This window comes from Microchirus variegatus, assembly GCF_963457635.1.
Source record: "Microchirus variegatus genome assembly, chromosome: 16".
In the NCBI taxonomy this organism is placed as follows: Eukaryota; Metazoa; Chordata; class Actinopteri; order Pleuronectiformes; family Soleidae; genus Microchirus; species Microchirus variegatus.
Genome location: NC_139817.1, coordinates 25,768,902 through 25,784,681, shown reverse-complemented (window position 1 = coordinate 25,784,681; position 15,780 = coordinate 25,768,902). Strand labels below are relative to the sequence as shown.

Genomic DNA, 15,780 nt, shown 5'->3' with positions numbered 1-15,780 from the left:
ATTTGATTTATGGAAGCTCAATTATTTAGACTGCCCTCCACTGGACAAGTTTGACATTACACATAAGGTCAAATCTGATCTATTGATGTTAGGTTGTTTAGACTGCCCTCTGGTGGACAAAAGTGTAAAGAGGTGAAAATATAATTCACATAAACACAATAATGTAGACTGCCCCCAGTGGACAAATATATCTTTGAAAGTATAATTTAATATGTCTTTGTCTTATGAATTATTTAATCTGCCTTCAAGTGGTGGGTTCATTATTTTTAAATATGTAAATTTTATGTTTGACACTGCCCTCCATAGGGCAAACCATGGCATGACATGGTGGGTTTCATCCATTACTGCTACAGAGTTTGAACTGAGCTGTGTTGATCGATTTATTATTATTATTATTATTATTATTATTGAATGACGTGTGTCCTCTGCTGTGTCAGGTCAGCAGTATGAGCTCATTACCATATTAAGAGCCATTCCTTGTGTATTATATTTAATTCTCTTCAGGGTAAAAGCTCAGGGACAAACTGTGGATCACAGTTGAACACATACGTCGTGTATAAATACTAACATGTGTTTTGATCATTGTAATTTATAACATGCAGATGTGCTGAATGAAGAAAACACTTCATACATGTGAATGTTGTAACTGTAATCTCGTGACTCTGTTTTATTGAACATTATTGCTATTGTGTTAAAAAATAAAAAAAGTTAATGATTTAAAAAGAGGCGAGTGTGAGTGGGGTCAAAGGTCAAAGGTCAAAGGTCAGGGTCTCTGTGTCCCAGTGATCCCAGTTCTTCCAGCTGTTGTTCCTGAGCACTTTCCAGATCTTCAATCCTCCGTCTCAGCATAGACAGTTCCCTCTGATTCTGTTCTATCTGCAGTGAACAGAAGAGACCACAGTTATTACCCTCACACATCAAAGATTTCTCGCCTTAAATGATCTTAAAACTGCGTTCAGGGACAGAAAAATATTTATTTCAGGTGAGAAACGGCCACTGTTTCAATGTTATTCAGCTGTAACAACAACAACAACAGTCTTTCTTTCTCGGACGCCATTGCTCACTGTAGCCTGAAGCACAACAACCTTGCGTAGCGACCCCTACTGATCGGGCAGGAAATTGCACTGCGTAGCCGTCACCACGACGGAGAACTACGTGGGCTGGAGGCGTCTCCATGGTTACGCAGTCAGAGAAGTATAATGTGGCCTTAACTCGTCTCACTAAAACCCAACGTTGTCGTCTTTAGATGAGAAAAGAGCACAACGTAGGCTAAGCTGTGCTCACAGCGCCCTCTGCTGGACAATACTTTTCACGAGCAGAAATCCAGATAAAGTTCGACAGCATTACCTTTATCAAACTGTACCATTCAACTCAATGGAAACACAGCTGTTGTTGAATTGACTGTTTTAAAGTGAACTGTCAGACTGTTGCAGCCTCATACCCTTAGAAACAGACTGACCTGAGGGTCCATCATAATGTAAGGTATAAAGTATGAAATGATCAGACGAGCTTCCGTGTAATAATCAATTCATCTTGGTTCAGCTGCTCCACTAATGCGTCGTTTGTGTCAGGATTTACAGAGTCTGACATCATCACTACACTGACCTGTTTTCACAGCGGTGAACCTCGTGAAACCTGTGGTGGCTGAAGGAACGACCCCCACAGAGACGTGTGTTTCATATGGTTTTTGTCAGCGCGTACATTTAAGTGGTGTACGTGATGCTTCCTGTTTCTGTGGGTGGAGCATCAGAGTGTGTGTGTGTGTGTGTGCTGTGTTTACCGGGATGTTGGATAACGGCCTCTCAGTCCCAGCCTGGAGGAACGGGTTAGGTGAGGAGGTCAGGAAGGCAGGATGACCAGCGCTGAAAGGAACTTGGCCGCCCAGTAGGAGGCGCTGAAACTCGTTGTGTCGCTGCTGCAGCTCTTTGAGTCGTCTCCTGAGCTCAGCTTGTTCTTTAGAGAAGGATGAACGACTGGAAAAAGGAAGGACATTTAGGTTTTCATTAAAGTGCATTAAATATTCATCTTTATTGGAAATGCAGCATTTAACAGCTACAGTCACACATTCCTCAGACAACTGGAACTGAAAGGAATACTTTATGTGCCCACCAGTGACACTGGTGAAACTGCAACGCTAATTCGGCACTTCTTAGACCTACCCACAGGGGGACGGGGATTCCCATAATTTAAACTGTGTCCACAATCTTTGCTAACAGTTACGCTAACAGGACCAAGTGTCACTGGTGGTAACATAACAAAAAAAGAATGAAGATATTTCTCAAGTTTAGAGGAAACTGAGTTTGGGAAGCACAATTTTTCAAAAATTCGACCCTATTCTAGAAACACAAAGCTAAATGCAAATCAGTGAAGTATTTCTTTTAAAGATCCAGACCCTCTGCACACAGCAACACACATGCTGCATACCCACAGAAAGGTCAGAAAGTTATTTCCACTGGAACAAAACCACTTCTAATGAAGAACTACACTTCCCAGCATGCTTTGGGGACTATTTCCCAGCCTGATTGGTGACGGGCGAACGTCTGTCAAATCCTTTTGACATGCTAACGGCGTGACTTGCACGCATTTGGAGGGCGGAGTCTGATTCTATTGGTAACAAGGATTAAAACGAGCTGTCAATCACCCACATTGATCAGAGCTATGGCGCTGCCTAACTGTAGACGCTGCAGTCACCGAGTTGTCTTTACGCTCTAGAGCGCACACACATATATGTATATATGCAAGTCTTTTTTAGACCAATAGTGACATGTAAATCAAATTAAATGGGTTTTAATAATTTAGTACCTAAGAAATCTCAAATGGCACGGATGGTGTCAGACTGTGCCAAACAGAGAACGCCTCGACATCTCTTTACTAAAACCTCTGTCATTTTACTCTGCTTCACTTCAGCACAGCTCATGTCCACATGTTACATGACCTCCATGGGTTTTTAAGCTCCTACTGAAAAAATCTTTAATTTCTGCTTTGTTCCATCTGCATTTACTCTGACACAGTGGCAAAGTGTTCTCTTTATTTTGATACCAAGATAATCCACATAGAGCTTGAAACTGCAGAGATTTACTCTGTTTAGTTTGGGCATGTCATTGTCGGTCAGGGAAGAAGAGGTTAACATGATTCTTTCCTTCATACAACGACAGCTGATGTTCTTACTTCTTGGCTGCAGCAACGGCCAGTTCCAGTTCCTCTTTCTTTGCCTTCAGTAACTGGATTTTATCCTGAAGTCTCTTCTCTTTGTCCTCAGTCTGGGTTTTCCTCTGCACAACACAGACAGTTTGTAGACATGTGAAACTGACATGAGCCACTTATGGTCAGTTCAGCTTCTGCACACACATGTAGAAGAGCCACATGTGGTCAAAAATAAGAATACTGCCACTATTATAATAGATACAGTGATATAAAGATGACTCTGAGTCTGCATCTTAACCTCTTCTTCACAGTTGCCCCCAGGATCGGGGGCAGCGTCAGACGCAGCGACAAAAGTGTCATAAAACCCTATCTAACTTTAACAAACACAGACATGCTGCATACCCACAGAACCTAAAACAAAGTTAAAACACCGATGGATCAAACAGCAGGAGCAGAAAAAAAACGTCACCACACACACATTGAAAAGTGTCACCAGAGCGTCAGCGCGATTATGTAAACAGGTATCAGCTGGACAGCGGAGAATCTACAGATTCAAACGGTACGACCAAGATTCACGGATCCAGCCCCAAAATAAGAGCAAAACAACAACTGACTTTCAAGAAATACAAGCAGAAATGTTGTCTTATCTTTGCTGTTTATCAAAACAAGTTATTTCCACCGGAACAAAACCGCTTCTAATGAAGAACTACACTTCCCAGCATGCTTTGGGAACAAATCCCAGTCTGATTGATCATTACAGAGCGACATTAGATCGTTCTGATTAGAGAAGGGCGAATGTCCGCACAAATGCGTCATATGCATTTATGTCCTTTTGACTCGCTAATGAAGTGATTGACGTGCATTTGGAGACCGGGGTCAGATTCTACCGGTTTAGAGGTTTAAAACGAGCTGTCAATCACCCTAATTGACCAAGGTAAGCCAGAGCTATGGCGCTGTGTAAAGGATATAATTAACCTTTTGTTCTCTTAACTCAGTGACCAGTCAAAACATTCGTATGATTGGTTAGGTGGTATAGTTTACGGTGCATGGAATTAGTCTGCATTTCCTGGACCTTGAGTTAGAAAATGGTTTGTCTCAGCCGTTGTCTCATGTGTGATGTGCTGATATGAAAGCGTGTGTAGGCAGCAGCAGCATCATTACCTTCTTCTGAGCCACCGCTGCTCTCTGCAGCTTCTCTTTGACCTGAGAATATTTCTGCTGCAGCTCAGATATTCGCTCCTGCAGCCCGTGTTTCTCCTCTAACCACTCCACCTGACGGCTCTCCAACATCCTGAAAAACAAACATACAGGCGTTTGTTAAGTCATACTGTATATGTTGTGTTAGATTTAACTGAAGAGCGACGTACCTCTGTGCTTCATGCTGACTCTTCTCACTCTGACCTCGGCTCGACTTCATCTCATCCTTGACTCTATCCAGTGTTTGTCGGAGGCGCTGGTTCGTCTCCAGCAGGTCACTTTCAGAGTGTGACAGTGTCCCGAGTTGGACACCAAGCTCTTCCTTCTTCTGTTGAGTCAAACAAAATCTCAGGTCAGAGCTTAAAGCAGGAAAAACAGTGTCTACAAACAATACTTTGGGAAAGTGTCGTAGCCTTATTACAGTCTCCTTGTTCATCGTCATCTTCTTGTGTTTGAAGACTCAACTCACTTTTCGTTTTCTTTCCTTAGTTAGCCTAGCTTGGTTCATTGTATCTCTGTGATTGTATACATTGTTACATGGACTTGTATGAATAAAGCTTTATTCAAACATAAATAAAAGGCTTCACTCCATCTGTTGTGGGTGTATTTTACAGCACCTGGCATTTATAAATGGTTGATTCATTTAGTAATGGTGGTTCACTTTGAGTTGCCCTGTGTATGAATAGTGCTATACAAATAAACTTGCCCTGCCTTCTACTGTAAATAAATGTATTATTTACAGTATAAATCACTTCATTCCTGATGTGTTTGTGTTGATCTGACCTGCTGCAGCTCAGTGACCTCAGCTTTCAGCCTCTCCAGATCCTCCAGCTGTGAGCTCTGCTGCTGAACTCTGCTTCTGTGAATCAGATAAAAACAGTACATTAATGACACCATGCAGAGAAGTCTTTTTTTATTTTTTGCACAAATGGGGATAAAATATCTTCTGTACTGCGCTGCTACAAAACAGGAGAAACAAAGAGCTCAGTGTGTTGATTAAGTCTTTATCTGTTTATTGTGTAAGTTGACCTCTGTGTGTGTGTGTGTGTAAACAGGAACTGAGGTAAAGAGGCTGCAATAGTAATAGAGATGCCATTTATAACAACATAAGCACAGAGAAGTGATGGCTCACATATAACATCATCTCACACCCTCCATGGTCTTCTTTCAGTTCCATTTGCCTGTGAACAAACTGACCTCAGGTTGTGCACTTCTCTGCGAGCAGACTCTTCGCCCTGCTGAGCACTACGGACACGATCCTCCCACTCCTCCTTCTGGGCATGATCTGCAGCATCCTGCAGCGCCCTCTGCTGCTCCAGTGTGGTGAGACGGTTCTCCAACTCCAACCTCACAACATAGACCAGAGGAAAACACATGCGATGCTTATTTCTACAACAAAAATAGGTCGAAAGGGGGTGATTTATTCTATAATGATGAATTGTAATCAGGGTTCATACGTTCATGAAAAACCTGGAAAAGTTTTGGAAATTGAAAATTCATTTTCTAGGTCCTTGAAAAGTTAATGAAAAACTACATTTCCTGTAGAGTTTTGGAAAAGTCATGGAAATATAGCATGGATAATATTTTGGATGCGTAAAACACAACAAAATGATGTAATGTGCGATAAAAATTTGAAACAAGCAGATCAATGGCGCCGTGCTTAGCGACCCTCCAGTCCTCACATGAATTTTCAGATGCTCTATTCAACGACAAAATCCCAGAAAAGTGTAGTTAACGAGTGCGATATGATTTAACTGCGTCTATTCAAATAAGGCGTACGGAGACGATCATTCAGTCCTGGCGTGTGGGTTTCGCCGGCTAACACACAAAAGCTAACGGAGAAGCTAAAAGCACAAGGCAACACACTTCCGGGGGCGTTCTCACAGTGGCTGCAAGTGTTTACTGCAGGCGTGAACCAAAACGTGAACAACAAAAAAGCCTGTACAGAATACAACCACTTCCTCTCTTTTAACCATTACTTAAAGCATTACTCAAATAATAATTCAAATCAATAAGTATGAAAGAAAGTTACAACAGAGCGGCTTTTTAAGGAGAGCTTTAAACTTTGGCTGCTGAAAGACGCAGACCACGGACGAGCAGAATGCTGATAATGAAAGACGTGTCGCGACAAACTGCACATGCTTTTTTATTTGACGAAAGTGTTAACCACTGCCTTTCCTGACCCTCTTTTTGGAGTCCCTGCTCTAAAATGACATGTCCAAACTAAATAGAGTAAACCTCTGCAGTTACAAGCTCTATGTGGATTATCTTGGTATCAAAATAAAAGATAACACTTGTGAGATTCTACCAGAGGTGTAAGTTTCACTGTAGATGCCACTGTGTCAGAGTAAATGTACATGGAACACAGCATAACTGAAGGATTTTTTTCTCTCGCCTAAAAAAATATTGCATTTTAAAGCAAATATCACCTTTAAAATATGCAGTAGAAGCTTAAAAACACATGGAGGTCATATAACAACATGTGGACAAGAACATTAATGCATATGACGCATTTGTGCGGACATTCGCCCTTCTCTAATCAGAACGATCTAATGTCGCTCTGTAATGATCAATCAGACCGGGATTTGTTCCCAAAGCATGCTGGGAAGTGTAGTTCTTCATTAGAAGCGGTTTTGTTCCGGTGGAAATAACTTGTTTTGATAAACAGCAAAGGTAAGACAACATTTCTGCTTGGGTTAGGGTTAGGGTTTTTTGCTCTTATTTTGGGGCTGGATCCGTGAATCTTGGTCGTAGAGTGATAAAAATGTTACCGCTGGAATCTGTAGATTCTCCGCTGTCCAGTCGACACGTGGTTTTTTTGTTTACATAATCACACTGACGCTCCGGTGCCGCTTTTCAATGAGTGAGCTGTGACGTTTTTTTTCCACTCCTGCTGTTTGATCCATTGGTGTTTTAACTGTGTTGAACCGTGAACATAAGAATGGTTTATATGAGCTTTTAGCTGAGTTTCTGACCTTCCTCTGGGTATGCAGCATGTCTGTGTTTGTTAAAGTTAGACATTGTTTTATGATGCTTTTGTCGTTGCGACTGACGCTGCCCCCGATCCCAGGGGCAACCGTGAAGAAGAGATTTGCAGTCAAAACAAATGGACATTCATGTAAGACTGTGGGATGGCACTGATTTTCGGTCTTGGAAAGTCAATGAAAGGTTATGAGAGTCATTGAAAAGTCATGGAAAACTATTGCTAAAAAAGTGTGTAATGTTGAGTTATACTGTATATAATTATATACAAACAACAACTCACTTTTCCTCATGCAGTGCTGCCGTCTTGCGGAACTCCTCCTCACGGGCAAACTGTACCTTCTTCACCATTTCCCTCTCCTTGTCCACCAGAGCGTCTTTGTGTCGCTGCACTGTAGCTTTGAGCACATCCACATCAGCGTGAAGAACTGAAAAACACAGCGTACACTCAGTGTCTGAGCACTATGGACATACACACTTCAGAAGAAGTAAGAAAAAGTATGGGAACCCTTTGTTTTTCTAAATGAATTTGTCATAAAATGTGATCGGTTTATCCAAATCACTAATATCAATACCATGTGCTTGAGCATGTAAGCATTTAAAATATTTAGTTTAATATTAAACATTCAGTGGTGGTTTCTATTCTGCCTTCACCTTCAGACTGCGATCTTAAAGGTACCGTGTGTGACATTTAGAGGGTTGTTGGTATAGGTGTATGACAACTTCAAATGTTTAGCTTCATAACCTTTAAATAAGACATGTGATATGTACTACCATCATGTATTGTCATGTGTGTAAAGCATGGATTTCGCCTTGAAGCACAAATGAACCGCTCTATTTGGATAAACCGATGAGGGAGGATGGAACAAGAGACAGTGGAGTAAGTATGCTTTTATATTATGGATAAAGGGAAGTGATCAATAAATGAGGTTTTAAGGTGAGCTTAAATGGTTTGAATGACAAAGGTCTGCAAACTAACATGCTGTGTTATGAACCTCCCTAACTCAGAAGTGAAAATGTGCTGTGCATATATGTGTGAGATCCAAAGGTCCAAACCATCCATCTGTCCTTGCAGTGCGTCTCTCTCCTTCTCCACCTCTGCTTTAGAGCGGGTGCACTCCAGTTTGACACTGGCCAAATCCAGCTTGTGTGAATGCTTCAGACTTTCCACCTGAAAAAAGACAAGAGAGACATCAGTTAGGACAGGCAGCATCATCCACACCGACCACACGATGTCAGGTTTCTGCCTCCAGTCTTTGGTCAAAACTCTAGGATGAATGTACGACTCACAGGTTTAGATGAGTAACTTTAACTCAGTCACAGCTTCAAATCACACATGTGGGTAAGTGAGATACCCACATGATTAAATAGATTAGCATCTATAAAGGACTAATAAGACTGAGTAGATTTTAGGTGCAATCCTCTCCTACCAACAAAACACATGTAAGAAAACTCACATAAGAGCCAATCAACAAGTAAACACCTGAAACCTGGAGAGAGAAAAAGGTTTGATGTTTTCACTGATACTGACAATGTTTTCCAAAGAAGGGTCTGTTCATTTGTCTTTGCAACAATGCAGTTGTGATGCACTTGTTTCTTTGGGTGCATGCATTTTGTTCCTCGATGAACATGCAGCAAGCACTTTGAGCAGGTTCTCTGGTACTCCAGCCAACAAATGTCAAGTTTTTACCTCCATCCTCCGGACAAAGCTTCTGAATCACTGTTCCCCCCCCCCCCCCCCCCCACACCGTTGTGAAGAAACTGCAGTGCTAATTTGTAGTGCTATTAATATTCTTTGACAAATTGTTTTCTTGGATGAAAACAGCTGTGGTAACTTCAGTCATCTCAGCAGCTCCCCAGTTCTTGTTGCTTAGTAACAGGAGCACAACTGCAAACATGCCTTGGTTAAAGATACCTCCAGCTGCTTCCACACATGTATACGTGTTTTTAGACTCTGTCTTTAGACTTATGCTGTTGGCTCATGTGGAAGAACAGTAAAAAGGAAAATAGTTAGTCTTAATCTAGTTAATTAACTAATAATGAAAGCAACGCGCCACATTTTTTGGCAGTAACGTTATCATGCGTTATCGTGATTGAAACAGTAATTAATTTGAGTACTCGTTAATGAACCAAGTAACAAGTAAGTTTATTTCTAACATTGTTTCTCCCATCGCTGCTTTAGAATAAGCCTTTTATATGAAGTGAAGACAAGCGCGAGTCTGCCATCTCACACTTCCACAATGTTTCACCTACCTGAACAAACATAAACCATCTTTAAATGTATAGTGTGTACATAGTATATATATAGTGTTGGCAGATCAACATCTACTGGTGAAGTTGAAGCGGAACATCTCTCACCTCACACTTCCCTTTCAAGGGTGTTATCTTCCTATGGAAGCCTTCAGTTAGCATTAAAACCTAATATACTGGCCTGGTTCTTTTGTGGCAATGAAAACAACAATTAATATATTCTTACTTACATTTCTGCCAAATAGAAATAAATGTACCTCAATCATACACACTGGACCTTTAAAACAATCTGTATCAATGGCAACCAGACTGCTAAACCAATTGCAGTGACTAAAACAGGTCACATGTACCTCACAGGAGAGTGAGTTGACCTCTCGCTCAGCTTTGTGCAGTTGACCTGTGAGTCGGCTGTTCTGCTCATGGTTTTGATGAAGCTCGCTCTCCATGCGCTCCAGCTGAAGGCGCAACGACTGACGCTCCACCTGTAAAAACAACAACAACCGAAAAACCTTTTGTTTTGGGTCACAGCTACAGAAAAACCATCAAACAGGTAAGTTTCCCCATTGTAGCAGCAAAAAGCAAAGTTAATAAAACAGACTGCGGTTTATATGTAACATGACTTGAAGCTGTGGACTCACCTCCAGTGACTTCACTGCAGCCTGAGACTCGGACAGCTGTCTGATCTGGATCCGCTGGACGCTCTCCGCCTGCTGACCAGAGTTTTCTTTCAGGGCTCGAAGCTCGGCCACTTCCGCCTCCAGCCCCTTCAAGCGCAGGTGGAGCTGGGCTTTCTCCCTCAGCAGAGCTTCCACTCGTTTCCCATCACGCAGAGGATCAGAGCTCTGGTACTGAGCCACCAGGTCCTTCCGATCGTTCTCCAGACGACACAGCTGGCAAACAGGACGTTGAATAGTTGATGTTTTATTTTGTCACATGTTCACTGGTATTTATAATTCTGACTCAAAGTCACACCTCTGCCTCATATTGAATCCTCCTCTCCTCCAGCACACGAGCATGTTCTTCTCTCTGGTGGTCAAACTGGGACTTGATGAAGACGTAGTCGTATCGCAGCTTGTTGAACTCAGACCTGTACTTCTCTGTCTCCTGAGAACAATCACAAACATAAAAGATTAGCCACAAATCAGTGAGAGGAGAGAGGGAGCAATCGAGAACACAATCATGGATATTAACTGCTATTCACTTTAAGCTGCACACCTTTCAGTCGTTCTGTCTGTCTGACGAAAGATGCTTTATGTCGGCCTTAGCCCGTCTTTAATCTCGCGTCTCCAACTTGTGCAGATCGCTGCGGCGCGATTTTTAACAGGCACCTCCAGGCATGAACACATTACCCCAGTGCTGTCGTCACTCCACTGGCTTCCAGTTTGTGTAAAAATTGATTTTAAACTCTTATTGTTTGTTTTTTACGCCATTAACGGCCAGGCTCCCTCCTACCCGTCAGAGATTTTAACAGTTTGCGATCATGGCAGAGCCCTCCGTTCTTCTGGCCAGCTCCCGTTAGAGGTCCCGAGGTCCAGGCGTAAACAGTGGGGCGATCGCTCTTTTGCTGTCGCAGCTCCCAGGCTGTGGAACAGACTGCCCTCTGAGATTCACACTACTGACCTCAACCTTTTTAAATCCAAGCTGAAGACACACTTTTTTAGATTGGCGTTTAACTCTAACTAGGGTAGTCCTTCTCTTAGGTGTACTTATTTTTACCTGTTTTTAATTTCATGCACTTTTAGAAGACCTCTAATACCCTGCACTTTCTGTTTTTATGTATTCTTTTATTGATTTTATGTAAAGCACTTTGGGTACCGTCTGGTTATTGTAAAGTGCTATACAAATAAAACTTGATTGATTGATGCCTTATAATATTTGATCAGGCTTGATTGGTCACTATGAAACATTTGTTAAGAAAAGTGCTATTTAAATAAAGTTTATTATAATTATGTTTACATAACATTACAAGCTGTGGAACAACCTACCTTTCCAGGTTAGAGCTGCACAGTCTGTTGAGCACTTTAAAACGCTACTAAAAATATTTTTTCCCCGGCGTTCAGTCCCAGCTAGGCAAGAATCCTTGGCTTCCTACTTTTTATTTATTTTATTTTTTACCTTTTATTTGTTTTAATTCTAATTTAAGTTTTTAAATTGAGCTCTTACTATTCCTTTATTGTTTTTATTTATTATTATATTGTATTTTAATAACTGTGCAGCACTTTGGTTCAACTGAGGTTGTTTTTAAATGTGCTGTATAAATAAACTTGACTTGACATTAGGGAAAAACATGATTATTCTGTCACTGTTGCTATGTAAAGGTCTTCAGTCTGACATGAATAGTTTGTGATGAAAAACATCCTCACCTCCTCCAGTTTGTTGAACCTCTCTCTGAGTGGAGCCTCCATCTCTTGCTGCACCTGAGCTCGAAGCAGCTCCAGTCGCTGAGGGGTCATCACCTATTCAGCAAACAGAAAGACTTTGTTTGAAAAGGTGTAACTTTGAAAATAAAGTAATTCATCTGTTTATTAATCTAATGTTTTGGACGGTTGCTTCTCCTGATCATAGCGTACCTGCAGTCGAAGCTCCTCCAGCTCTCTGGACTTGTCCAGCATCTCTGTTTGCAGCTCAGCGTACATCAGCTGCAGCTTCTCCTGCTGAGTCTGCCGGTCGCTCAGCAGGCGTTTCAGTTCCATCTGTGCCTGCGTGAAGTCGTCCTGCAGACTGTGGACAAACAAAAGCTAAACGTCATTTAACGTCTACACCTCAAATCTGTGAGAGTTGGGGGCAGAATACTGTTCACATTTTTCAAAGCAGGCTCAAGCTTCAGCTTCATCTGGCTGTAATTTCTTTATATTATAGTCTGCTTTACTCTTTTTCTTCTTCTTTACTTAATCAGCTCATTGATATCTCCCGACTGTTTGTTTTTGTCACTTAACAGTATATTTTGATTGCTTTAAGGGGAAATAAGTAGTTTATAGTGCCATCTCGAGGAGAGGCTGAAATTTACAACAAAGACCTGCTCCTCTGCTCACCCCCTCCCTTCCCTGAGCGCTACGGTGTCCTCAGCTGGTCAAATGTCGTCCTCGTCGTCTTTCTCCGTGTCAGCAGATGAGGTTCGTGAGGCGAGGGAGAGGGCGGAGCTACCGTGGCCGTAGCAGACGAAGCGGAGAGAGAGGAGGCGGGACTTCAGCTACAAGTAAAGAGACGCTTGATTTGTTCTCTCGCGTTTGTCCTTACAGGCTCCGGTAGAAACATGGCGTCTCTCTGCTAACAGTGGCTATGCAACCGCGGCCCGCGGTCATGTTATTTAACATGACTTTTTGAAACACTACGAAAATGAAACAAAAACTATTATACAGCGACTAGACAATGCAGGAGCACATAATATGTATAAAAAAGTGGATTTTGGGTTATATAAACCCATAAATACTACATATTGTACCTTTAAGTAAAAATATATCTTAATACCTTTTATGCCTTCACTTTAAACTTATTATATTCTTTAGTGTTACTTTTTAATTATAATACAGTATTCTACTCGTCACTCCAACATCTTTTAGCTTTGTCCCATAGATACACAAAAAGAAACTCATGAAAAATATATTAATTGAATTGTACGTGGCTTTACCTTTTGTGTTCAGCCTTTAACGTCTCATAGTTGGTCCTGTGGTTTTCACATTTCATCCTCTCATCAATAAGCATTTTCTGCAGCTCCATCTCCGCTCCCCCCAGCCCAGCAGACAGCCCCAACAACGCTGCAGACCTCCCCATCCCAGGCTCCAGGGTGGGGATGAACTCTGCCGACTGGCCGAGGGTGGACGAGGTCATCTCACCTTTACAGACAAGGGTCAGAGACGGGCGATAAAGAAAACACAGAAAAACACATACATGTGTAGGCTCTATAAATGGTTGTGAGTCCTCAGAGAGAAAGACTAACTGTGTGTGTGTGTGTGTGTGTAATAGTGAAGAAGATGAAGTCAGACACTGTTGACTGTTGGTAACCATGGTGGCTTTGAGAAGAGTCCCCAGCTACTCTCAGCCTCTCAGTCGTTAAGAGACGACTCTCAGTCATTGTCAAGTGATTAGCTCTGTGGCTGCTCCATGTTGTGCTTCATTAAATTGTTCACACTTACACTGCAGCCAAGCCATGCACCTAGCGCCTGGTTTGAGGATCAAAAGCCTTTATTTCCGTTTCTTCTTCTTCTTCATTCCTCTTTCTACACTTGGTTCTGCACTTTAGAGAAACATCTGAAAAACAACAACAACACAGAGAGTGTTTGGTCGGTGATGGTGTTCGTAAACTGCTGATACTGCTCACGATGCCTTTGATTCGACCAAGAGCGACCTTATATGTTCGGCTACGAGCAGAAGCGGATTTGAATGTGGCGCTCTGTGGACCGCGACTTCAAATATCAAGTAGCCTGTTAGCTACTTCCATGCGCCCGTTATCGGACACACTCCGCCCCTAACATCGTTAACGTATATTTATACACAGACAGTCACGGACAGGTTTCAACGGTTACTTTTCTATCAAACCACACGTGACACAAAGTGTGTTAACATGCTGAGCGTCTTAACGCGACTGGCAGAGCAAGCTAGCTATAGCTACAACTACACGCCAACATAGTTGACTTTAGCACTCGGAGCTAACGTGTACACACTGTGGGGCATTGTATCAGCTCTGAAAATGCGAAACGTGAACGTACACAGTATTTCAAAGTTCGTTATATTGAACTCATTTACCTTTTCAAACCCATGACTTATTTCTTTACAGCGAGTTGCCCGCTTTGCTAGCGAACGCTAGCAACAGGTTTCATCAGTGCAAAATACTACAAGCTGATGGATCTTGGGAATCTTTTCCCAGAATGCATTTCTTCTTCCTCGTTTTATCTCACGGCGGTTTGCATCCATGTGCAAATGCATTACCGCCCCCTTGCGCTCTGGAGTGTGAACACACACTCTTACCTTATATACAGTATTTACTCAGTTCTATCCAGTCTTATAAAAAAATATAATAACTATAAAATAATAAAGTCATTACTATTTTGACTTGTTCTCTCTCCTCATTTCCATGACTCCCTTTAAAGTTCAACTCTTAATATAGCTGTCCTGTTTACCCTGATGTTGTTCTGTATTTGATAGAAATGCCTCCCTCTGTCCTCTCTCTCCACCTCTTTGATTTTCCTCCAGATGATGATCTTAATACGGTGGCCCTGAGGTGCAAAACACAAACGCAAATCAAAAAACACAAATGCAAATCAAAAACACAAAAACGTTAACTCAAAACGGAAACACAAATCACACAACACAAACACAAAAGCAGAAAACACGAAAACATTAACTCACAACGCAAACAAAAATCACACAACGCAAACACAAAAGCAGAAAACACAAAAACATTAACTCACAACGCAAACACAAAAGCAGAAAATACAAAAACATTAACTCACAACGCAAACACAAATCACACAACACAAACACAAAAGCAGAAAACACAAAAACATTAACTCACAACGCAAACACAAAAGCAGAAAACACAAAAACATTAACTCACAACGCAAACAAATCACACAACGCAAACACAAAAGGATTTAACGCAAACGTTCCCGTTTTGACATGCATTTCTGTTTTGTTGTCTGCTTTTTAGTTTGCGTTTTTTTGATTTGCGTTTCCGTTGTGAGTTAATGTTTTTGTGTTTTTGATTTGCGTTTCTGTTTTTTGATTTGTGTTTGTGATTTGGGTTGTGTTTTGTGATTTGCGTTTGTGTTTTGCACCTCAGGGCCACCGTATCTTAACCTCTGCTTTACTGACACTCACTCCCAACTCTCTCTTCCTTTCCTTAATAACGCCCTCTTTGTCCGTTCATCCTCTCAAAATGAATTCAGGCTCAACAGAAGTGATGATGAATCAGATCAGTACCTTGTTGTTGCTCCACATCAGACTAATATCAGACTAATGGTACATGAATATGTACTTCTCCCCACAAAGTGCACAGATATTTATTAGAAATAATTAAAAAACAGCAATACAGCAGCAGCAAAAGAGCAGGAGCTCGTGTGGCAGAAAATTGCTGACCGAGTCAATGTGTGAGTATTAATTGAAGAAATAATATAAATGTTTTGTTTTGATTATTCCACTTATTCAACAATTCTACTCCATATGTGTGTTTGTGGGCAGGAGCAACCCAACAGGCAGCAACTAGAGATG

The 15,780-nt window shown here is 41.6% G+C and overlaps 1 protein-coding gene across 1 annotated transcript; it reads right to left on the bottom strand.

The window, feature by feature from the left end:
• Positions 1–664: 664 nt before the first annotated feature.
• LOC310937822 (centrosomal protein of 83 kDa-like) lies at positions 665–12,658 on the bottom strand. Its single transcript, XM_083902194.1, has 15 exons — positions 12,606–12,658; positions 12,144–12,294; positions 11,937–12,029; positions 10,546–10,677; positions 10,212–10,463; positions 9,924–10,055; positions 8,380–8,494; positions 7,607–7,751; positions 5,539–5,688; positions 5,125–5,200; positions 4,512–4,669; positions 4,306–4,435; positions 3,169–3,272; positions 1,781–1,973; positions 665–876 (listed from the first exon to the last, which is right to left on the bottom strand). The coding sequence occupies exons 2-15, from the start codon at positions 12,264–12,266 to the stop codon at positions 757–759; spliced, it is 1,923 nt and encodes a 640-aa protein (XP_083758320.1). The 5' UTR covers positions 12,267–12,294; positions 12,606–12,658; the 3' UTR covers positions 665–756.
• Positions 12,659–15,780: the final 3,122 nt, after the last annotated feature.